At 43.9% G+C, this 25733-nt stretch overlaps 1 protein-coding gene and 1 pseudogene across 2 annotated transcripts; both read left to right on the forward strand.

Moving 5' to 3' along the window:
- The first annotated feature begins 1066 nt into the window (after nucleotides 1-1066).
- LOC150048404 (tubulin beta-1 chain-like) lies at nucleotides 1067-6740 on the forward strand (annotated as a pseudogene).
- A 2559-nt stretch (nucleotides 6741-9299) lies between these two features.
- On the forward strand, nucleotides 9300-20864 carry Rpp40 (ribonuclease P/MRP subunit p40). Of its 2 annotated transcripts, none has more exons than XM_090356388.1 (8): nucleotides 9300-9463; nucleotides 10592-10736; nucleotides 12238-12306; nucleotides 14239-14334; nucleotides 15067-15192; nucleotides 17698-17896; nucleotides 18024-18158; nucleotides 19438-20864. In XM_090356388.1, exons 1-8 carry the CDS (start codon nucleotides 9341-9343, stop codon nucleotides 19634-19636), a joined length of 1092 nt encoding a protein of 363 aa, XP_090212514.1. In that variant the 5' UTR covers nucleotides 9300-9340; the 3' UTR covers nucleotides 19637-20864. The 2 variants fall into 2 exon arrangements, with proteins under 2 accessions (XP_090212514.1, XP_090212515.1); XM_090356389.1 differs by lacking the exon at nucleotides 9300-9463 and adding an exon at nucleotides 10216-10334.
- The last annotated feature ends 4869 nt before the right edge of the window (nucleotides 20865-25733 follow it).

Genomic DNA, 25733 nt, shown 5'->3' on the forward strand with positions numbered 1-25733 from the left:
CCCAGGACTGGCAAAAAAAAAAAAAGAAAGAAATAGCAAAGGCTGACAAAGAACTACCTTCAGAAAAATTTATGGGACACTGCCATCACCGGCATTACCCAGAGCACAAAGTCTCTGGAGGGGTTCTGGAAGGCTCCAGCTGATGGTAAAAAGCTAAGATGTGGAGTTGCAAGTGGCTGTGGGGACAAAGTAAAAGTGAAAGCTAAGCCGAGGGTCTCTGGGTATACCATGAGTTGGACAAGCTATCTGAGAGAGCCAGTATTCTGGGCAGGAAGAGGAGGAGAGAATTTAGCACTTGTGTGCCACCCAGGAGTCACCAGGCATCCTGCTGCTCAGAAGCTTCCAAAGATCTGGCTACCTGAAATAGGGCTGGTGAAGAGGTGACTTAGCCCAAGGGATGACACCTGCTTTGACTGGCTTTTACTTTCCCTATGATGCAGAGCAGCTGTTCGTATGGCAAGGACTCCTCCCCTCCACTAATCACTCCACTTGGCCTTTAATTCCTCTAACTTGCCCAGAATGGAAAGAGGATCAGTCATGGAATCTAAGAGGATCAGTCATCGAATCTAAGAGGCTGTTCTTGTTCTTGAGATCAGAGCTGAAAATTCCACTGAAAATGTGCCTTCCCTTCTAGGCTCCCCACTCCAAAATGGAAGGCCAGGCTTGTTCTTGGTGTCTTGAGCACAAGGATCTTGTTTAGAGGAAGCTCCGCCTCTTGCTTCCTGGAGCCTGGATACAGCCCCTCATGTGAGTCAGGGTGAGAGGGGATGGCAGTATAGTAGCTATTCTCATGGACTCACAGCAGAAAGTGGGATGCCAGGGCACTGTGTACTGATAGGGCACTCTGATTACCCAGCAGTAGGGAGACTGAGTTGGAGCACCTGTGCTCCTACTGGCCCCGCCCACCATCAAGTAAGCCCCACCTCTTCCACCCTTGTAAGAACCAGGAGGATAAATGGGGGGCTGAGCTTGCTGTTTCAGATTACTGCTCTTGAGCCCTACCTGCTTGCTTCTGTGCCTACCACTGCTGAGGAGAGCAGACCCAAACGCTCCACAGCCCTGCACCATGGGGGAGATTGTGTACGTGCAGGCAGGCCAGTGTGGAAACCAGATGGGTGGTAAGGTGAGCATGGCACTGGTGGAGAACAAATGGGTGTCTGATAGTTGAGAACAGTTCTTCTACCTTAATGCAAATCTCTCTGAATTTTCATGTCCCATCTCAGCTCCATTAAGCTGGGTGTTTCCTAGCTCAGTGGTGGTCAGTCTAGGTTCTGAGGACTCTAGGGGTTCTGGAGACACTTCTAGCTGAGTCTTCTAGTGACTGCTTTTCCAATTTCATGTCCCATGTGAGGCCAGGTTCTCAACATAGAATACTGTTGTCCCTAAAGTTCACAATCCCCCTGAAAGACCATCAGAGACCACGACCAAAGCAAGCAACAAAGAGCCATTTATTAGCAAGCTCGAGCTTAGTCCTCTGCACCTTAGAAATCATTGATGCTTGGAGGCCCCGAGTACAGAATTAGCACAGCTTTTGTAGTACCGAATGAATTTTAGTTGTTATTCTCACAGCCTTATGTTTGTTAACTTTTACATAGAGACATTCCCCAGTTTCTTCTCGGTTCTGATGTTATGGTTCCCACAGAACTTTAGTTTTGGGTATCCTTGCTAGCTGTGGGACACAGCTGCAGTCCTAGAGATTACCTTTGAATTTCCTTGCTAGCTCTCTGAGTAAACATCTGATGGGCAACTTGCAGTTCTCCTGAGAAGAGGCAGTTAGGGGATTTCTCAGAACTTAACTCTTATAGAATGGAGGCTGCTTTAACAAGATGGATTCAGTCTAGCTACATTCAGTTTAGCTACCGCTCTTCAATACAAGTGGAACTTAGTGCCGCATAAGATGGAATGCACAGGGCCGGGAGTTTGGCCTAGTGGTTAAAGTGCTTGCCGAGCATGCATGAAGACCTGGGTTCGATTCCTTGGTACCACATACATAGAAAAAAGCCAGAAGTGGTGCTGAGGCTCAAGTAGTAGAGCTCTAGCCTTGAGAAAGTCCAAGGACAGTGCTCAGGCCCTGAGCTCAAGCCCAGGACTGGCAAAAAAAAAAAAAAGATGGAATGCACATAGGAGAACCCAGATGTCTTCTATTCAGCCAGATAGCAAAGAGATTAACAAAACTAAAATATTACCATTTTAATTTTAGAAAATGTATTTTTTTACAAAAATGTTTAACAGGACATGGGTTTCTTATAGTTACATTAAAATGCATTAATGTTTATAGACAGTTAGCAGTCTATGCCATAATACAATTCGTCTTCCATCTCAGTTTTGGGAAATTCTGAACAATGAACATGGAATTGATTGCAGTGGCAGCTACCATGGAACTAGCAACCTGAAGCTGCAGAGAATCAAGGTGTATTACAACGAGGCAGCTGGTGAGTAGCTTCAATCGGCTTTTTATACTATGGCAGAAAAAATGGTTCCTATGAGAATACAAATGACAAGGAAGGGGTTGCAGCCTTTCTAAGGGTGGTACTATGGTTTGAACTTGGGTCTTCCAGCTTCTAAAGCTAGCATTGGAATCATTTGAGTCGCTCCATGCTTGTGATTTGCCCCAGGAAAGCCTTGCACCTGAATTCCCCATACCTCCATTCCTGACTAGCCAGAATTGGGTATAGGTGTGCCTCTTCACATGTGGCTCACTTTTTTTTTTTTTTTTTGCCAGTCCTGGGCTTGAGCTCAGGGCTTGAGCACTGTCCTTGGGCTTTCTCGGCTAAAGCTCTACCACTTGAGCCTCAGCACCACTTCTGGCTTTTTTCTATGTATGTGGTACCCAGGAGTCAAACCCGGGTCTTCATGCATGCTAGGCAAGCACTCTACTACTAGGCCAAATTCCCAGCCCCATGTGGCTCCCTTCTTTCTTTCTTTTATTAAATAATTTATTAACATTGATTTTTACATCATATTTCAAATGACATGTTTAACAAACAAGTGTTCAAGAAGGGAATCTTCATATACAATCACTGGGACTTAGTTTTTAGAACTTAATCCAAATTAGGCTAAGGTTTGTTTGCCCTAGAAACATTAATTTATGAAATAAAACATGTCTATAGAGTCATAGGTTTTTATGTCCATATAGTTATGTTTAGATTTCCATCACCATGTCCATAGCATTGGGTATGAAAATACTGAGTTGAGTCCTCGCTCTTGTACTCTTTGGATTTAATAGCCACATATTAAGGATACCACGTGCCTTTTGTTCCTTAGGTCTTGACTTGTCTCACTCAACATGATTTGCTCTAGATTCATCCACTTCCCTGTGAATGCCATTATTTTATCTTGTCTGTTGGCTATGTAGAATTCAATTGTTTATATATACCACATTTTCTGTATCCATTCATTTGCAGTAGGGTGACTGGATTGTTTCCATCACCTGGCTATTGTGAATAGTGCAGAGATGAACATAGCTGAGCAGGTGTCCTTATCATATCTTGGGTTATGATGTTTAGGATAGATGCCCAGGAGCGGTATGGCGGGATCATAGGGAAGGTCAATTTTCAGTTCTTTAAGGAATCTCCACACTGCTTTCCAGAGTGGCTGGACTAGCTTACAATCCCACCAGCAGTGTGGTAGGGTTCCTTTTTTTCCACAACCCCACCAGCAACTGTCATTGTCTGAGTTCAAAATCATGGCCATTCTTGTTGGGGTAAGGTGGTATCTTAGGGTTGTTTTTATTTGCATTTCCTTTATGACCATAGACGATGAGCATTTTCTCATATGCTTTTCTGCCATTTTAATCTCTTCTTCTGATAAGTTTCTCTGTAGTTCCCTTACCCATTTAGTGAATGGTTTGTTGGGTTTGGGGGGGATTTGTTTCTTAAGTTCCCTGTAGATACTGGATATTAAGCATTTGTCAGATGTATTGTTGGTGAATATCTTTTCCCAGTTGGTTGGCTGTCTCTCTACTTTTGCGATTATGTTTTTATCTGTACAGAAACTTTTTATTTTTAGGTAGTCCCATTTATTGAGTCTCTCTCCAATCTGTTGTGACCCTGTGATTCTGTTCAGGAAAGTTTTGCCTGTGCCTATGAGTTCCAGTGTCTCTCCAACTCTATCATGTAGCAGTTTCAAGGTTTCCGGTCTGACGTTGAGGTCTTTGGTCCATTTTGAGTTAATTTTTGTGCATGGTGAGAGGCTAGGGTCAATTTTTAGTTTTCTGCCTGTGGCTGCCCAGTTTTGCCAGCACCAATAATTGAATAGACTGTGTTTGTTCCACTGTATATCTTTGGCTCCTTTGTCAAATACAAGTTGCCTATAGGTATGTGGTTCTATTTCTGGGTCTTCTATTCTGTTCTACTGATCTTCTGGTCTGTTTTTGTGCCAATACCAAGTGGTTTTGTTATTATGGCTCTATAGTAGAGTTTGAAGTCTGATATTGTAATACCACCTGCTCTTTTTTCCTATAATTGTTTTGGCTATTCTAGGTCTTTTCTTGTTCCATATGAATCTTTGGATTATATTTTCTATTTCAGTAAAGAATGTTTTTGGGATTTTGATGGGGATTGCATTGAATTTGTATCTCAATTTTGGCAGTATAGACATTTTCACTATGTTTGTTCTCCCTAGCCATGAGCATGGGATGTCTTTCCATTTCCTAGTGTCCTCTTTAATTTCTCTTGTTGGGCTTTTATAGTTTTCATTGAATAATTCCTTTTCATCTTTGGTTAAGTATATTCCTAAGTATTTTATTCTTTTGGGGGCTATTGCGAATGGGATCATTTTCTTGATTTGGCCTTCTGTTTGTGTATTGTTGGTGTACAAGAAGGCTACTGACTTCTGAAGGATAATTTTGTCTCCTCATGTGGCTCACTTTTGAGAAAGGTTCTTGCCATATTTGTTTTGCCCCAATTAGGCTCAAACCCTGATGCTCATCTTTGCCCCCTGAGTAGCTGAGGTTTCAGCCACCATGCCCAAAGCACAAGGAATGCATATTAATTGAACATACAATCACAAACATTCTTGCAGTTGATGAAGCTTCTTGCGTGGTGGTCCACACTCAGTATATCTGTTCTCCATCGCCACATCTCAAATGCTGCAATTTCTGTAATGAATACTGACAGCCACGTAAGCTTGCCAACCAGAGGCCGAAGTCAACTCTTGTTCCCACAGGCAATAAATATGTTCCTTGGGCCATTTTGGTGGACCTAGAGCCAGGCCCCCTAGACTCCTTGAGATCGGGACCATTTGGCAAGATCTTCAGGCCAGACAACTTTGTATTCGGTATACATTCGGTATGTTGGCATGATCTTTGGGAGATGGTTGACTGACTGACACCCTCCTTCCTAGTTTCTAGGCACTCCCCAGTGCCACTCTGAGCCTTTATTCACATAGGCATAGTCCTCACCAAACCCACCCATTCCAGTCCCTGGGAGTCATGCCCCTGGCCACTCAGACAGCTCAAATCACATTGTAGTCCTGTGTCATTAACTACCTTCCTGGTACTGAGAAATGCTCTGTTCTTTACTAGAAGTACTTGCTTTGGGTTAAAATGTATCTTCCTCAACATTGTTTTTTACTTTCTTTAGAACTTCAGTGATTTTGGGGGGGTCCTGGATATATTGAAAACATTTAACCAGTTTAATAGCTAAGGTTTGCTCAGAGTCCTGTTCTCTTCATGATGCAAATGGCAAAGTCATTATACCTGGAGTCTGTGTCTTATAATCTCTTATGTCTGACAGGCCAAAGAGGGACAAGCAATAACTGGGCCAAGGGCCACTACACAGAGGGAGCTGAACTGGTGGACTCTGTCCTGGACGTGGTAAGGAGGGAGTCTGAAAGCTGTGACTGTCTCCAGGGCTTCCAGCTGGCCCACTCCCTGGGAGGTGGCACTGGCTCAGGCATGGGAACCCTGATTCTCAACAAGATCCGAGAAGAGTACCCAGACCGCATCATGAACACCTTCAGTGTCATGCCCTCGCCCAAGGTGTCGGACACAGTGGTGGAGCCCTACAACGCCATGCTCTCTATGCACCAGTTGTTAGAAAATGCAAATGAGACCTTCTGCTTCGACAACGAGGCCCTGCACAACATCTGCTTCTGCACCCTGAAGCTGCCCACCCCACCTACGGGGACCTCAACCACCTGGTGTCAGCCACCATGAGCGGGGTCACCACCTGCCTGCGCTTCCCAGGCCAGCTCAACGCTGACCTGCGCAAGCTGGCCGTGAACATGGTGCCCTTCCCCCGCCTGCACTTCTTCATGCCAGGCTTCGCCCCCCTGACCAGCCGGGGCAGCCAGCAGTACCGGGCCCTCACGGTGCCCGAGCTCACCCAGCAGATGTTTGACTCCAAGAACATGATGGCCGCATGTGACCCGCGCCACGGCCGCTACCTGACAGCTGCTGCCATCTCCCTGGGCCGCATGTCCATGAGGGAGGTGGACGAGCAGATGCTCCACATGCAGAACAAGAACAGCAGCTACTTTGCAGAATGGCTCCCCAACAACGTGATGACGGCCGTGTGCAACATCCCCCCTCCTGGCCTCGAGATATCAGCCACCTTAATAGGCAACAACACCACCATTGAGGCCGTTCAAGCGCATCTCAGAGCAGTTCTCAGCCATGTTCCGGCGCAAGGCGTTTCTTCACCGGCGAGGGCATGGACGAGATGGAGTTCACCGAGGCTGAGAGCAACATCAATGACCTGGTATCTGAGTACCAGCAGTGCCAGGAAGCCACCGCGTAGGATCAGGGCGAGTTTGAAGAAGAATCCCTTGAGGAAGCGACTTACGAAGGCAGAGCCCTCAGAACTACACTTCCAAAGTGTCAGCCACGTGGCATGTGCGCCTGCTCTAAAGTGAGACACGTTGTAAAGCATAAAATAGAGAGCAATTGTCAAATAGCTTAACACACAAAAAAAGCCCACAAACGTTTGTATTGATCACACATGAAAATAATAGCACTAATCACATAAGTTTGATCACACATTGTATTATTGATCACACATTAAATTATATTCCTAATTTAACATGGTTTGTTTTCTTTAATTTGGCTTCTAGAAAACTTCAAATTGCCAGATGAGAATTTCAGTGAGTCACAGCATAGCTCATGCTGTTTCTCTCAATACCACTACTGAGAGGATTGCTTCCCTTTCAAAGCTGAGACTGCCTCCTTCAACCTGACACTTTAACTCCCTCTGTCAAGTGTGCTGTGTTTACTTAAGAGCTGTTTTAAAGCTGTTTATCCCAATATAACTATGGTGGTCTGTTTACCATCATTGTATCAAGGAACTGGGATAAAGAACTGAACAGGTGGAAAGGTTTGTTTTGGCTCATAGTTTCAGTCCGTGGTAGGTTGGTTGCACTGTTTCAGGAGCCCTCCCGAGGCAGAACATCATGGTGTATAGAACTGTGTTCACCTCAGGATGGCATGGTAGTAAGGAGAAAGAAAAGATGGGGCAGGGCCTTCAGAATACTCTTCCAGGGCATGGGAGTTTGGCCTAGTGATAGGGTGCTTGCCTAGCATGCACAAAGACCCAGGTTTGATTCCTTGATACCACATACATAGAAAAAAGCCAGAAGTGGTGCTGAGGCTCAAGTGGTAGAGCCCTGGCCTTGACAAACTCCAAAGGCAGTGCTCAGGCCCTGAGCTCAAGCCCAGGACTGGCAAACAAACAAAAAGTCTCATAATACTCTTCCAACCATGCCTCCTCACAACCTAACTTCCTCCCACCAGTCTCCACCTCCTAATGGTTCCAGTGCCTCCCAGTAGCGACAAAACCTCCAGCATTATGTCTTTGGGAGATATTTAAGATCCAAACCACCAAGAGACCACCAAGAGTCAGACGTTCCGAAATGCAAAAGCAAGGCTTTATTCAGGCAGGCTGTCAGCTCGGGCTTGGTCCTACACTCCCATACAGCGGGAGCCTAGGAGAAGCCCTGAGCAGCTTTTCTACAGGGCTTTTAAAGGCAAAGACTACAGATTTACATTTACTGGAATGAGATAAGGTAGGGGTTAGGGACAATTCAGGGCAGTGGAAGCTAACAGAAGTTTCCCATATCAGAGTCCTAATTAGCTGTCTGAGGGTAGTTTTATGGCTTTAGAAAACAAATGCCATCCCTTGAATTTACACAAGTTCTGGTTAATTTTAACACAGGTCAGTTCCTGGGACTTAATGGCACCACAATTCTGCTTCTTTAGTTTTGTGCACTTTTGGGTCACTCACCGTTCACATAAACAACATGGTTGCTGCTTCAGAACGGGGTCGCTTTTTTAGCTCTTCATAAGGTTTTTAAAATTTTCAAATGCATTTTGACATTTTGTACTGTGGTTTCAGAGTCAAAAAAAAATACTTGTCTTTGTCACCAAGACCTTATTATTTTTTTTTCTTACAGAGGGCAATAATAGAGACTGGCTTTGTTGTCACTTGAACCCATGATCTTCCTTCCTCCTAAATAGCTAGGACTATTATAAGGTAAATCCAACCATGAGAAACAGAAGCCACATTTGGAGAGGTGGAATTGGGAGTCTATTGGAGAGCTGGCATCTGCATGGAGAACTATTGTCCCATTGACCAGCAGACGGAAACAGAGCTGACACAAAGCTTTTAAAGACAAAAACCACACCTTAACAAAAGCAGACCTTACATGGACATACTCAGGTACAGGTACCAACAGAACATTGTGTGTGCGCCACTCCTGGGGCTTGAACTCAGGGCCTGAGCACTACCAGGGCTAGAGCTCTACCACTTGAGCCACAGCACCACTGCTGGCTTTTTCTATGTATGTGGCACTGAGGAATTTGGCTTTAGGATAACAAAGTCTTAAAGCAGACAGTGTGGAGTCAGGAAAGTACACTCCAGATTGTGTTGTGACCACTGACCTGTGCGGCTGAATTTCCAGGCTGTGTGGTGGTGGAGGGGGGCTTTCTCCAAATGCTTCCCCACTTTCACACTCGTGGCATGGGGTCCGGCTGAAAGAGTCTTGCCCAAGCGAGTAGGGGCAGCTCAGCTGCCAGCCAGGGAGTCCCCAGAAACTAGGAGATGAAGGGGAGAAAGAAATGAGGCCTTGAAAAGATTCCAGCCAGCTTCACGCCAGCCAGAAATGCGCTTCTGAACCCGTGAATTTAGGGCTGCAGACACCGGTGGAGAACTTGTCCCAAGGAGGTTTCCTGAGCCTAAAACCTCCCAGGCTGCAGTGCGCAGGATCGGGGAGGGGGCGGGGGAAGGCGAAGGGTGGTGGTGATTGACGGTGGGTGCGGGTGGGCGTGGCTAAGGGGGCGGGAGGAGGGGAAAAGGGAGGGGCGATGTGAGCTCGCGCTGAGCGCGGTTCTGGAGCGGCAGAGACTATGACCACGCTGCGCAGGCTTCGAGAGACGCCCCGGCATTTGCTAGTCTGCGAGAAATCCAGCTTCGGCCACCACAAGTCACGCCACCGGCATCTCGTGGAGACGCACTATCACAACTACAGGGTGAGCCGGTGTCACTCCGGGGTCGCTACCGCCGCGACCGGTTTGAAGGAAAAGTCGCGCTCCGCTTCGCGGGGCGGTAGTGTCTCTGACGGGGCGGGGGGGGGTAGCTCAAGGCATCCTGGGAGTTGTAGTCTTCTCCCCGCCCTGGCCCAGCAGGGCGTAGGAGAGCAGGACTACAGCTTCCAGGATGCACTGCTGGGCAGGCCTCATTTGAGGGTAGGACCCGACAGAGCTCGGTTCTTGCTGTCCGAAGAGCTACTTCACGTCAAAGAGCCCAGTGAGGAGCGGGGCGGGGACGGGACCGTGAGGCTGGCGTGGCTGTCGTGAGGTGCCCCTTTCCACGTGCAATCGGCCGGCGTCTCGCGCTTCCTTCCCGCCTCGCTGCCCTCCGGCATCCCGATTCCCTCCGGCGCCTGCCTGCCGGTGTAGCCCCAGGTCTTCCTCAGGACACCGCGGGGCCCGGGCCCCACGGCCGCCCGCTGTCCTGAACCGTGGATGGGACCCGACCTGGTGACGAACTCCCCAGACTCGACTAAAGTTGGCTGATTTGATGGCTGTCTCCGAGACAGTTACGTAATCTGCTCCCTCGGGAACACGCCGACGTGGGAGCCTGGGGCTGGGACGACATCTGAAATCTGCTGGTGTTTCACGTGGCGGTTTGCTTTGCAAAGCTCCTCACAGTCAGCGGGTCGAGGATGCTTCCAGAGGTCTGGGTGACCTGTTGCATCTCCCTGTAGAGCACGGAACTCCCAAATTTCTTATGCTCCCTAGGTTGCAGGATAAACCTGCAGTAATCTCTTCCGTTGCATTTCTTTGAACATCAAGTAACGAGAGCAAACAACACATGAAGTGTATTGCTCATTTGCAAAAGGTAAAATGCAAGCAAGATCTTTCCATTAAGACGTTTCCGCTTAGTCTCCTTCCTGTACTGTAGGTTGCCGTGCAGAAATAAACAACTTGATTCCTTAAATTTCTTTCTGAGATGGGTCTGTTGACTTAAGAGGTTTGTAGCCTGTAGATGTGTGTTCCAGAAAACCTTGTGAAGAAATACTGAGCAACACTCACTCTCCATAATCTGATGTTAATCTTCATGAAAATAAGACCTTGTTGTACTGTGCATTGCAACAGGTGTCATTTCTCATTCCTGAATGTGGGATTCTACCAAAAGAACTGAAAAGCCTGGTCACGGAAACTGCACCCTTTTACTCTGTGAAGAATTTACCTCTTCATGAATTAATTACACATGAGTTCATCAACACTTTTGTTAAAAAAGGTAAACAAAAAATCATGTCACATACTGAACAAAGGAAGAACTACAAGGAGACTCTAGCATGTTATTTGTGCTGTTCTCTCTCTCTCTGTGTGTGTGTGTGTGTGTGTGTGTGTATATATATATATATATATATGTATATATATATATATGTATATATATATATATATATATATACATACTTGTTTTTGCTTTCGTGCCTGTACCAGGGCTTGAAATCGACAACTGGGTGCTGTCCCTGAGCTTCTGTCACTGAAGACTGGCATTCTATCACTTGAGCCAAACATCCACATTTGGTGTTTAAATGGAGATAACAGTCTCATGAACTTTCTTGCCTGAACTGACTTTGGAACTATAATATTGACTTTTCAGTAGCTAGGATAATAGGCATGGACCACTAGTGCCAACCATCTTCTTTTGTTTTGAAGGGATCTGTAATCCTGTATGTGTCACTCTCTACCCTCCAGTTTCCTGGTCCTGCAATTTGCTGCAGTCCTGTTAAGTAATAGAGTCTGATTACAATGTCCTCAGAATCATCTTAGATTTTATGTCTCTGACCTTGTTCTGTTTCCCCCAGTCCCAACTGTATCTGTTGTACTGACTAATTTGTTTCAGTTGTTCTCTTGGAGTCATTGTTTTCAGTTGTATTTCAGAGGGTCTATAGCGTTTTACCTTCCTCTCGGTATGTATAGACTAGTATAGATTATGGACTTATACTGTTGTAGCTGCCTGTTTGTCAAGTTTGGTTATTATATCACTACTCACTCTGGGGCTAAATATAAAGTTAGACATCTCATCTCTTTACATCATCATTATTTCCTCTAAAGTCTGAAGTTATTTCATTAATGGCATGGATACTTTGTGGCAGGCACTTTTAAATATCCCATATTCTACATCTTAGAGGTAGGCCAGTGGTCCCTGTTTAACAGATGAAGCAGGGCTGAGTAGCCTTTTAGTTGTTTTTTTTTCCACCAGTCCTGGGGACTGAACTCAGGGGCTGAGCACTGTCCTTGGGCTTTCCTAAAGGCTAATGCTCTACCACTTGAGCCACAGTACCACTTCCGGCTTTTTCTGTGTATGTGATACTGAGGAATTGAACCCCAGTCTTCGTGCATGCTAGGCAAGCACTCTACCACTAGGCCAAACTCCCAGCCCCTTGAGTAGCTTTTGATTATTAACTTAGCACATGCTCTGAGGAGTATTTGCCTTCCTGCTATTTTCTTGGTGCCTTTCTTCCACCACCCTCCAGAAACAAGGTTCCATTCTATGTCATTTTCTGCCTGAGGATAGAAAACTTGAAGGAGAGGAGTGAGCTGGCTGGAGCTCATCCTTCCATGTATTCATGCTTCACTCACTCGGTTAAGTAACTGAGTCATGTGGGCCGTGGTGGCTATAGAACATCACTTACCTGGAAGATTTATCCTCATGAAAATAATGCATTAGCATGTCAAAGCTGTGATGTCTTCTGTATGTCTTCATTGCTCTTCTTGACTTTCTTTTACAGGTTTGTGCTATGCACTGACATACAATACAAATATCGATCAGGATAATACTGTTGGTCTGCTACCCAATGGTAATTGTTTTCTTTTTCTTTAGTTATAAAACAAATGCATTCTGTAATATGAACAATCCAACTCTTGGGCATTTATCCAAAAGATTACACATCAGGATGTAGTAAAGCCACTTGTACAATCATGTTCATTGCTACACTATGCAATCCGCTACACTATGGAATCAGCTAAGATGCCTTTCCATGGATGAATTGATCCAGAAAATGTGGTATATATACACAATGGGATTTTACTCATCTACTAGGAAGAGTAATATTATTATCACTTGCAGAGAAATGGGCAGACCTGGAAAAGAATGACGTGAAGTAACTCAGGCTCAGAGAGACAGAGTATGCGAGTTTTATCTCATATAGTAGAAGCTAGGACTAATTTATAAATCCACAAGTAAAATAAGTGGAGATGTATGCAAATTTACACAAATTTATTAGCTGAAGTGTGGTATATATAGGAGAGAATTTCAACAGTGTAAATCGTTGGAAAAATGAATGCAAGCAAATGAATACCAGGAAACTGGTACCTGAAAGCTATGTGGGGGAAGGTCAGGAAGAGGGGGTAGAATGCAGTTATGATATTCAATGCATAGCATATGAAGTTAAGAAAACTGAAGGAAGGAGTTTGGGTGAGAGGAAGGACAGACTGATGAAAGGGATGACACTGATCAAGATGCATTGTACTCATAAAGTGATGTGTTGAATGATAACTCCTCTGTGGAATTTCCTAAAGAAAATTATAAAAATTTTCTTAAAGCTCAAACCATATAGATCTATACAGAGTAAAGTGAAGGTTTCTAATTCCTCCTAACTTCCATTCTTAGAAGGAACAGTTTGATGTTACTTCTTCCAGCATTTTCTGTTATTTGTATCAACCTATATGAATCTTTTTATACATAAATTACAGTATGCTATATTGGTTTTCAACTTCCTTTTTCCCTGAGTTGCATTGCACGAGTATCTTTCCATATCAGTGCATATAGTTCTCACAATTTTTATTTGCTTGTTTTTAAGGCTGGATCTTACCATGTAGCTCAGACCGTCCTGGACTTCAGCTGTATTGCTGGCCTTATAGACTGGTGCCACCACATCTGATTATAACTTAAAGTTTTTAATGTTTTAAAGATATTTGAGGGACCAGATATGTTAGAGCACGCCTATAATCTCAACTATTCAGGGGGTGATTATTGAGAGGTTTGAGGTTTGAGTCTAGCCTGCATAGAAGTTAGTGAGATTCTCATCCCAACAAACTGATGTGGTGGTTCATGTCTATAATCTCAATAACCCAGTATTCAAGGGTAGAAGGATCCAAGGCTGAGCAAAAAGCAAGATGCTATTTGAAAAGTAACTCGAGCAGCCAGGTGGTATTGGCTCACGCCTGTAATCCTAGCTACTCAGGAGACTGAGATCTGAGGATTGTAGTTCAAAGCCAGCTAGAGCAGGAAAGTCTGCTGAGATTCTTATCTCCAATTAACCCCCAGAAAACCAGAAGTGGTGCTGTGGCTCTTAGTGTTAGAGCTAGCCTTAAGTGAAGGAGCTCAGGCCCAGCACCCAAGCCCTGAGTTCAAGCTTCACAACTGACAAAAACCAAACCAAAACAACAACAGCAAAAGAAAGCCGTGATTCAGGTAATACAGGGCTTGAGGTCAAACTCTGATTCTGCCAAAGGTCAAAGAAATATTTGAAATAGTATGTATACCATGATGTGTTTAATTTCTTCTTTAATAGAAATGTAGATTATTTCTAATTTTACTGCTATTAATAATACCTACCGATGCTTGTACATAAGTAAATACCTATGTATAGACTGACATATGCATGTATCTGCACATTTAAATTAGATCTTGGCATTGGGTTAATTATGCTGAGGTCCTAACTGCTTCCTCAGAGCATATGAAAGAGGTTTTAGTATCTCTTTTATGTGCACTGCTATTTGTTTTATAGGGAAGTTGATTTTATCCCTGGATAAAGACACTTATGAAGAAACCGGACTTCAAGGTCATCCCTCTCAGTATTCTGGCAGAAAAACCAGGAAGTTCAGTGAGTATTGTACACACGCCATCAGTGTTTCCAAGCTGTCATCTTCTGGTAGCAAGAAGGTCAATGTTAGAACCGCTCTGACCTTGGATCAGAACACATGGGTTGTTTTTCTTGCCAGTTTTGAGCTGCTGCAGGCTGGACTTGACAGAGGAGGAAACTGTGCTATAGAATCTGTTTCTCTTCAGTTTCATCTGTTTGTTTTTTCAAACCTCAGTAATTTGAACTAAGGACCTAGGCACTGTCTTTAGCTTTTTCTCTCAAGGCTGCTGCTCTGCCATTTGAGCAATAATTCCACTTTTGAATTTTTTGGTAGATTTTTGGAGATAAGTGTCTCACAAACTTTCCCACCTAAGCTAGCTTCAAACTGTGGTTCTCAGATCTCAGCCTCCTGAGTAGCTAGGTTAACAGTTTATTCTTAATAATAAAGAATTCCTTAAGTTTCTCTGTCAGTTGACTATCCAGTGTGGATACCAGTTGTTGAAACTGCTGCATCCACAATAGATTGAGTGGATTCCAGACCAACTCTGCTCTAGTTCCTTGACTTGGGAAAGATGATCTTAAAATACTTGTTCTTGACAGCTCTTATTCTAGAAATGCCCCCTGCAAAGACAATTTTTACTTGATGAACCAAAGGAGAGAGGAGCAAAATCATTTTTACTACAATAAACTTTGTACAAATGTGCACATTATGTATATTGGAATGAAGTATCTATTCTTTTTTCTATTTTTAAGTTGTTTCCATCGATTTGATGGATTCATCCTTTACCTTGGAATCTAAGAAATATAAAAGAACATGTTGGTCCTTCAAAGAAAAGAAGCCTTTGAAGTTTGATTTCCTTTTGGCGTGGTATTGTGCAGGTATGATGAATAAATATTTTGTGTGTGTGTGTGTGTGTATGCATGCGCACACATTAGTAGTAGAGCTTGAACTCAGGGCCTCCTGGTCTCACTGAAGATTTTTTGCTCAAGGCGGGTACTCTGCCACTTGAGCCACAGCCCCATTTCTGGCTTTTTTTTGTTGGTTAATTAGACATAAGACTTTCATGGACTTTTTGCCTACTAGTCTGGTTTCAAACCTCAGTCTGAAATCTCAACCTCTTGAATAGCTAGAATTACAGACATGAGCCTGGCTCAACACAGTGATGATTCTGAAAGCTAATTACTAAGCTAACTGATTGGTGATTCATCACTTTGGTCAAGGGTATTTTGTTCAGACATTATTAAGAAAGCTTCTTCAGCCCTTCTCTTTAGCTGAGTCCTAGTTCAGAATAAGCTAGGTCTGAAACCATTTTCCTGACTCTGGATTCTCTGGAATACAGAGATCCTGAGACTGAGTTCAGAGCAGGCAGCTTTCACCTGTTTCTCCCTTTCTTCCTTCTGGCTCACCTTGCTGTCCTGGTTAGAACAATCCACAAAATCCCAAGTTATAGAGACATCGGCAATCTGTTTGCTCATTGCTAGTGGGCAGTAACACGGGTGTACCAGTAGGTGTCAGTTCAAACTTGTGATTTTTAGTTGACTACAGCACTAAATTTAGTTGAGAATTTGGTGTTCATTGAGTTTGTTAATCTGCTTACCACTGCCACAGACATTGCTCCCATCCAAGCATTGTATCTTTGGCTAAGTGTACAATTCTCCTGGCCCAGTCATGAGGAGGAAGTGTGCTGGTGTAGTGCTCTTCTTTGTGGGGTGGGGAAGCAGATGGGTCCATTGTGGAAATGCGCACATCCTTCTCTGCTGCTTGTGGGAGACTTCTGGGCACAGCCAAGCCAGGTTGCTTCCCTGGATCCTAGTTCTGTAAGAATCAATGTTTCTCTTCTTTCTGAAGCGTGTGGTAGGCAGAAAAGAGAAAGGTTTACAGAAGTCTCATACTTGAGGTGAGGTTTATGTGTCTTTCTGCTCCTAAGCCTGCTGACTGCTTTCAGAGCTTTTCAGGGCCATTTAGGTGTCTGAGATTCAGTCTGCCAGCTAATAAAAGTAGCAACTCCTGTCCGTGACAAAAGATTACATTCCGGAGAGTAGGAACAGTCGAGCCAGGTGCCAGTGGCTCACACCTATAATCCTAGCTACTCAGGAGACTGAGATCTGAGGATCTCGGTTCCAGCCAATCTGGGCACAAAAGTCTGTGAGACTTTTGTCGCCAATTAACCACAAGAAAACCAGACGTGGGGCTCTGGCTCAAGTCGGGTAGAGCAGTAGCCTAGAGCTGAAGAGCTCAGGGACAGCACCCAGGCCCAGTTCAGGACCCATGACTGACCAAAAAGAAAAAAACACAGTAGAAACAGTTGCTATATTGTATAGGAGAAACAGACAGACACACTAACTCATTAGGAAAAAACATTCAGTGTGGAGGCTGAGACCAGGAATGACAACCCAAGTCTGGAAGCCTCAGAACCAAACAAGCCTTTGGTGTCCCTCAGCCCAAGGCCTCAGGTCTGAGAACCTCGGGGACCAGGGGCGCAAGTCCCAAGACCTGGGAGGTAGGTTATATTCATGCTTGGTCCACCTTTCTTAATTAATTGTAGAAGGACTGTGTGTCCTCCAGAATGCCCATTTCCAGAAGAGAGACCAAAAAGAGCCTCCAGCCAGATGAGGCCCACCTCCCTTGAGGGCAGTTCCCCCACTGCCATGGCAGTCTGTGGAAGTAGCCACACATACCCCCAAAGGCAGCGCTTTACCTGTTCTCTATTGAACATGGCACCTGAAATTAACTATCACATGAAAGTTAGCATTTGCAGCATTTCACCAAGTCCCAGCTCTAAGAGTGACACAAAATTGACCATTGATGCTGGCACACTCAGAAAGTTCCATGATGGAATAGAACCCAAAACTCAAGAAGCTTTCTACTGGGCAGGGAGCCTGCCTCTGATCAAGGGGAGACAGAACTTGTGACACTGGCAGTAAGCAGGCCTGTCCTGGCCTGTGGAGGGCCTTGTTTCTGTCTGCCAAGGTTGCTGCCTACTCAGCCATTGCTGAAAAGAAATGCTAGATTTTCCTGGGTTTTCAGTGGGAAGCTGTCGTTCATTACCTCTTGTGTTTCCTGTATAGATCGTCCTGTACTTCACTAGTGTTCATATACTTGAGTTTTGTGTGTAGAGTGGAAATGTTCTTATTGGAGCAAGTGAAAGTAATACAGAGCATGTCTGAAATCACTGTATTTCCAGGAAAAGTGCGAGTATTTACAGAAGTGTGGCATGAGCGGCAGATAGCAGATCTAATGATCTAAGTTGAACACAGTTTTGCACAGCTACCATGTTAATTCTACCAGTTTCCCATGGTGCGGAAGGGAGTGGAGTTACTTCTGGGGATTCACTAGGGTTGTGTGTGATGTTCACACAATCTTGTGTGTGTATGTGTTTACAGATGCAGGAGAGTCCACAATGATGTCGTACTTTTCCAAATACCAAATTCAGAAGCATCATCCTAAAGTAGAGCTAAGCACAGTGAGCGACTTGCAGTGCCCGGTGTTGCAAAGCAATGAGCTCGAGGGAGAGCCAGAGTCGTCCTGCAGTGCCTCAGAGCTATTTGACTGGCTGGGCGCAGTCTTCTGCAATGCAGACCTGTAGGTATCTACACTTGGGAATTGGGTAGGGCTCTGGCCTGCTCTTTTAATAGACAGGTATCCATCCCTAAGGATGTGGTTTTTGCAGTGGTTCTGAATATCTTTCCTTTTTCTTCCTTTGTGATAGAAATAATGAGCCTAATAGTTTCGTGTCAACCTACTGCTGTCCCCAGCCCAGCACAGCTGTGGCCAAAGCTTGCCTGTGTACAATCACAGGCTTCATCCTTCCTGAGACAATCTGTGTCCTGCTGGAACGGCTGTGGTGAGTCATTTTGTGTGTGTGTGTGTTTCTTTTTGGATGCTATGGTAGCATGCTGAGCACAAGGCAGGCCTCTTTCCTTGGCTTGGGCTCAAGCATAGAAACATTAGGTTTCTCATGGGCTAGTCATCCTTGCTGCTGAATATGCCAGCCACCTGTTCTCATGAGAACATAGGCAGAGGCTCGGTGCAGACAAGCTTCTCTTTCTCCTGCTTCTCCACCATGGCCATTTTGATGCACCAAAGTTAAAACATTATTCAAGAATAGAGTAGAATTCTGTGGGTTAAAATACATTTAATTTTCAGTTCTAGAGTTGTACAAAATGTTTAATCAGAAATGGTGTGGACAGAAATAGGGTAGCGAGACTTGATCAGCCCAAACATATCTAAGAGTTATTCCAGCACTGAAATTTTTAGACTCACTAAGCACTAACAGTATGACAAGTGTTAAATAGTGTGCCAGGGGCTTTTTTATTTTGTCACTTAGGGAGGTGCTATATCAACAAAATGTGCACATTGGATATAATGTAAGGACAGAAAATTATCCTGTTTAGTGTTTTGTCTGTCTTTAAAAAAATTTTAAGATTAAACTCTTCAGTGTTCTTCACGCCTGTGATTAGTCAATAGTATGGTTTGAACTCATTTCCTCAGCTTCCCTTCTTAGCTACCACTGTACCACTTGTGCCATGGCTCCAGCCCAAATTTTGGCTGGTTAATTGGAATGGAGTCTTGTAAACTTTTCTGTTCAAGCTGGCTTCAGACTTCATTCGTTCAGATCTCAGCCTCCTGAGTAGCTAGTATTACAAGTTTTCATATTTATTAGTTTAGTATGTTAGTTTTCTACAATAAGAATGGCATGTTTTTGTGAATTTGGTTATAACTATGTGATGTCTCACTAGTCAGACTTAGAACATTACTCTTAACAGGAGGGAAACATTCATTGTGTGGGGTTTTGTGGTTTGGGTTCCTTTATCACTGTTGGTTTGTTTTGTAGCACTGAGCATCAAACCTAGGCCTTGCACATACTAGACAAATCCTTAATACTGAACTGAAGTCTAATATGGTTCTTTGAATCTTCGGTGACATTCCAGAATTTAGATGAGAACTGTGACTTATGTTTTGTGTGTTGTGTGTTGATTTTAATGGAACTTACAATATAGTATAAGGAATTTATTCTGCACCTGCTAGTCTGTATTATATAAGTTAAAGCTAAACTCTAAGATCGTTAGAACATCCTAAATAGGTTTTTTAATTTAAATGTAGACATTCCTGCTCTTTTTCAGTCATTATTTTGATGAACCGAAGCTGGCCCCGTGGGTTACCTTGTCAGTTCAAGGCTTTGCAGACAGCCCTGTTTCCTGGAGAGAGAATGAGCATGGTTTTCACAAAGGAGGTGAACATATGTACAACTTTGTGATTTTTAATAACCAGGACTATTGGCTTCAGATGGCTGTTGGGACACTAGATGACTGTCCTCCCTAAGTAATACAAAATGTTAAAACCTGCTTATTTATATTCATGCTTGTTTTCTGATTTCTTCATTGTGTATGCTCAGGCCTGTGTACAACTGCTGTTCCTCAGCTCAGCAATTGCTTGCATTCTGTATCAGCCTATCCACGTGGCAGTCAGGCCAGGCAGGTCAGTGACTGGCTCATCATCCGTTCTCCCCATCAGTGCAAGCACAGAGTGTGCTTACTGCACTGCCATGGCAGCTGGAATAAGGGGACCAGTGGGAAAGGGGTGCTGTTGCTCATCGCAGCTTTTATCACGTACTGAGAAGAAGGCCTGCATCACCCTTCCTGGGGCCTGCCCCTGTGGTAAGGCTCTTCATTTGTTCCTTCCTCAGTTTCCCCTCAACTTTATGAAGAAACTGAGGTACAAAGTGGCGAGCAAGCTGCTGAGTTCACCCTGCTGCTGGATGAGCCTGGATGTTAGGCCACCCTGGGTCTAATCAGCTGTTCTCACTGCATTCATTACCCCTGGATCAGAAAAGGAGCTGGGGAAACTGAATTGTTAACCAGCAAGTTCCATTTCATTTCAAGGAAGGTGGCTGATAGGTTGCCGATGAAAAAACATTTTACAATACATAGGAAAAAAAGATACTTTAAGTGTATTTTAGAAACTGAAATTTGAGTTTCCAAAAAGCAACAAAGAAAAAGAAAAAAAAAATCAACGGAAGCCCAAATCCAGTGTATCTAGAAGAATGTGAAGCTGAGCTTTTCTTTTCACAGCCTCGGGTTAGGGAGAAGCAGCAGAGAAGCCAAGAAAACTTAGGTCCTCACAACGTAGAAGAACCTGGGGGAAGACAAAGTTGAGTCTCCCCAAAAGGATGGATAGAACCAGAGCAAACTGTTATTGGACCTGTCCATTCCCCTCACGTCCTATTCCCTCCGTTTCTTGAGCCGCGGAGAAGACTGACTGTGTTAAAGGAAAATATTGCTCTGAAGTTGGGCAGAAATGTAAGTGTGCATACTGTTGGACAGAAGATACTGAAGAAGTTTGTCCTTATAGTCAACAAGTGAAAAAACAAACTTCAAAACACATGAAGCAGGGTCTGGGAGTTTGGCCTAGTGGTAGAGTACTTGCCTAGCATGCACAAAGACCCAGATTCAATTCCTTGGTACCACAAGCATAGAAAAAAAGCCAGAAATGATGCTGTGGCTCAAGTGGTAGAGCTCTAGCCTTGAGAAAGCACAAGGACTGGCAAAAACAAACCCCCCCCCCCAAAAAAAAAAAAAAAACCACACACATGAAGCAAAAACAACTTTGAGGAGAAATATACGATGTCTCTCTATAATTGATAAATAGGCAGAAAATCAACAGAAATATAGTAGACTTGAGCAATACTATCTACTAACATAAACTGATTGATATTTATAAAATATTTTACCCTACAACAACAGACCCATCTTTCTCAAGTGTATGTGGAATGTGTGTGGAGGCAGAATACACCCATTCAATAATTTCAGATTTAAAAAGATTCATTGTATGTGATCTCTGGTAGTAATAGAATTAAATAAAAAAATCAAGGAACATCCCTGAAAATCCCCGAAATATTTGGCAACTGTGTAGCTCAATAATTCATAAATCAGAGTCTAAAGAGAAACTGGTAGGTAACCTGAGTAAAAGTTTTAAAATAATATACCACTGCTATTGCACCACAGTAGTAATTGCCACTAAAGCAGTTTGTGTGTATGTGTGTGAGTGTGTGTGTGTGTGTATAGGCCTGTGCACATGTGTGCATGCATGCTGGTCCTGAGGCTTGAACTCAGGGCCTGGGCACTGTACCTGAGCTCTTGTGCTCAAGGCTAGTGCTCTATCACTTGAATCACAGCTCTAGTTCTTGGCTTTTAGAGGTTAATTGGAGATACTCTCACAGACTTTCTTACTGAGGCTGGCTTTAAACTATGCTCCTCAGCTCTCATCATCCTGAGTACCTAGGACAGGCATCAACTATCTGCGCCCAGCTACGAAAGTAATTCTCAGAGGGAAATTTATGGCATTGGATGACTGTCTTAGAAGAGTCTTGAAATTAGCCATTTCATTTCATTCTCCAAGAATCTATAAAGAAAATTGAATTATAAGTAAATAAAAGGAATAATAAAAGTCAAAATGAGACTCAAAGAAAAAAAACTTTTTTTCCAGTTCTGGGGCTTGAACTCAGGGCCTGGGCACTGTCCTTGGACACATTTTGCTCAAGGCTAGCACTCTGCCACAGCACCACTTCCAGCCTTTTCTGTGTATGTGGTTTCAGGGAATCAAACCCCGGGTTTCGTGCATGCTAGGCGAGCACTCTACCACTAGGTCATGCTCCTGGCCTCAGAGAAATTTTTTTTGTGGGTCATGAGGCTTGAACTCTGGGACTGGGTGCTGTCCCTGAGCTCTTCAGCTCAAGGCTCCTTCCCTACCCCTTAGCCACAGCCCCTGCTTTCTAGAGATTAATTGAAGATAAGAGTCTCATGTTCTTTAATGCCTGGGCTGGCTTTGAACCCCCATCCTCAGTCTCCTGAGTAGCTAAGATTGCAGGAGTGAGCCACTGCGCCCAGCTTAGAATTTTTTTTAAGAGAAGACCATTAGCTTGTTTTTGAAAAAGTTGAACAGATAGGTGGATGGATGGACGGGTGGGTGGCTTGGTGGATAAGTAAAATCTCCAGCCAGATTTTATTAAGGGATTAAAAATAAACCCACAATCTAAGGCATACGGGATGAGGAAGGTGACAGAGGTAAGAATCCTGCAGATATAAAGGATTGTACACGACTTAAAATACCTTTATCCCCATAAAGACAATAACATGGAAGAATTTTACTAATTCTTGAAATGTGCATGTTACCAAAGCTCACTCAAGAAGAAATAGGTAATCTTATAATCTTGTATCTAAGAAATTAAAATTGTAGTTTGAAACTTCTGTATAATTAGAGGGATAGAATGCTTGCCACACATGTGTGATGCCCTGGGTTCCATCCCTAGCACACACACACACCCCTATAAAAAATTCAAGCCCAATCAAAGCAGGAGTATGAGAACAATCCTTGTAGCAAAACTACCCTGGTACCCAGACATGGTATAAGAAAATAAAATTAGTAATAACAATATTCCTCATGAAGTAAGTAACTCAAATCCTGCAATATGATCAGATGGAATTTATCTAAGAAACAGGCTTAACACTCAAAAATTAATTCATGTAATGTCACAAAAGGCACCTGAGAAAATCCAGCATCCATTTCTGAGAAGTCAAATTAGGGCTCACAGAATGTCTTCAGTCTGGTAAAAAGGCATACACAGACAATATAATTAATTGTGAAAGGCAGAATATTTTCCACTGATGTCAAGAACCAGTCAAAGAGATGGGCACCAATGGCTGAAGCTTATAATCCTACCTGGAGGATGGATGTTTGAAGCCAAACCATGAAAAAAGTCTGTGAGGCATCATTTCCAATTAAATGAGAAAATGCCAGACTGAAGGGGCCAGGAGTATAGCCTAGTGGTAGAGTGCTTGCCTAGCATGCACAACTCTGGGTTTGATTCCTTGGTACCATATACAGAGAAAAAAGCCAGAAGTGGTATTGTGGCTCAAGTGGTAGAGTGCTAGTCTTGAGAAAGGCTAAGAACAGTGCTCAGGCCTTGAGTTCAAGCCCCAGGACTGGCAAAAAAAAAAAAACAAAAAAAACCCTGCCAGACTGAAGACATGACTCAAATGATAGAGTACCAGCTATGAGCAAACAAGCAAGAATTTAAGAGTCTGAGTTCCAGCCCCAGTACCAGAAAAAAATAAATGGAAGCCGGACACCAATAACTCAGATGTGTGATCCTAGCTACTCAGGAAACATATATGAGAACCAAGGTTCAAAACCAGCCCAAACAGAAAAATCCATGAAACTCCTATTTCCAATAAACCACCAAAAAAGTGGAAAGTGGACCTGTGGCTCAGGTGGTAGAGCACTAACAGCACAAAAGCTCAGGGACAGTGCTCGGGCCCTGGGTTCAAACCCTAGTAGAGACACACACACACATACACACAGAATACAGAATCTGGGGGTAGCCATGGTGAAGGCCTGCAAAGTCTAGCCTGCACTACATAGTACAAAAACATTATTTAAAAATTAAGAATAGCTGGGCTGCCAGTGACTCATGCCTGTAATCTTAGCTCCTCAGGAGGATGAGATGTAAGGATTTGGGTTCAAAGCCAACTTGGACATAAAAGTCTGTGAGACTTTTATCTCCAATTAACTGCCAGAAAACTGGAAGTGGAGCTGTGGTTCTAGTGGTAGAGCAGTAGCCTTGAGCTGAAGAGCTCAGAGACAGTGCCCAGGCCCAGAGTTCAAGCCCCATGACTGACACACAAAAAATTATTTAATTAAAAAGTTAAGAATGCTGGGAGCTATGGCTCTCTCCTGTAATCCTAGCTACTCAAAAGGCTGAGATCTGAGGATTGCAGTTCAGAGCCAGTGTGGGCACTAAAGTCCATGAGATTCTTATCTACAATTAACCACTAGAAAACCGGAAGTAGCACTGTGGCTCAAGGGGTAGGGTGGTAGCCTTGAGCTAAAGAGCTCAGGGATAGTACCCAGGGCCAGAGTCCAAGTCCCATGACTGAAAGAAAAAAAAAAAAGAATATCTGTTCTTACTGCTTCACACTGGAAGTTCTAGGCTGCAGTCAGACAAGAAATAGAAATGATATCTAAAAAATGAGAGCCATAAAAAGTTTAGGAGTTGATCTGACAAAAATGAAAAAGACTTGTAGAATGAAACTACAAAATTTGCTATGATGAGGAAAACTTACATAATTAAGAAAATGTGTCATCTTCAAGGGTCAGAGACAACGTTCGGGATTTTTTTTTTTTTTTGCCAGTCCTGGGCATGAGCTCAGGGCCTGAGCCCTGTCCTTGAACTTTCTCAAGGCTAGAGCTCTACCACTTGAGCCTCAGCACCACTCCCAGCTTTTTTCTATGCATGTGGTACCAAGGAATCGAACCCAGGTCTTTGTGCATGCTAGGTAATCACTCTACCACTAGGCCAAACTCCTGGCCAACGTTCAGGATTTTTGTGGTGGCAGAATGCTCTGTTCAGTGATGGTCAAAGCATGAAGCCACGTGTAATGAATTACATAGTTCCATCACATGTACACACACACACACACACACACACACACACACACACACACACACACACACACACACGGAGACCTTGGGAGTAGTTCAAGTCTGTGGTCTCCCTTTCTTGACAGTGTACCATGGTTACATGAAATGGGATAAAAGATGTGGCTTAGGATGCCTTTGTTTGGTGTTTTGCCACTTTCTCTGGATCTACTGCTTCCTTACAAATAAAACAAAAATACTAGAATTAAAAATGTTACTTTTATGAATGAAAAGTTTCCACTCAAGTTCCCACTCTAGGTGCATTTTTTTTTTCTGGTCATGGGGCTTGAACTCTGGGCCTGGGCGCTCCTAAGTAGTTGGATTACAGGTATGAGCCACCAGCACCAGGCTAGGTCTATTTTTTTTTTTGGACAGTCCTAGGGCTTGAACTCAGGGCCCGGGCACTGAGCTTTCTCAAGGTTAGTGCTCTCCCACTTCAGCTACAGTTTCATTTCCAACTTTTTCCGTGTATGTGGTACTGAGAAATTGAACCCTGGACTTCATGTTTGCTAGGCAAGCACTCTACGAGGCCACACTCCCAGCCCACATTGTGGTCCTTTTTTCTTTCTTTTTCTTTTTTTTTTTGTCTATCTTAAAGCTTGGACTCTGGGCCTGAGCGTTGTCCCTGAACTCTTCAGCTCAAGGCTACCACCCTACCCTTGAGCCACAGGGGCACTTCCAGTGTCCTCATGGTTAATTGAAGATGAGTCTCAGGGTCTTTAGTGCTGGGGCTGGCTTTGAACCAGGATCCTCAGATCTCAGCCTCCTGAGGATTACAGGTGTGAGCCGCCGCACCCTGCTTTTTGTTTTTTGACTTGGCCTGGGTGCTATCCCTGAACTCTTTTGCTCAAGGCTACCACTGTAATACCAATTGAGCCACAGCACCACTTTCTGCTTTTTCAGTGACTAGTTGGAGATAAGAGTCTCACAGACTTTCAGCCAT

The sequence above is a fragment of the Megascapheus bottae genome, chromosome 22, assembly GCF_031878675.1.
Source record: "Megascapheus bottae isolate mThoBot1 chromosome 22, mThoBot2.hap1, whole genome shotgun sequence".
Lineage (NCBI taxonomy): Eukaryota > Metazoa > Chordata > Mammalia > Rodentia > Geomyidae > Megascapheus > Megascapheus bottae.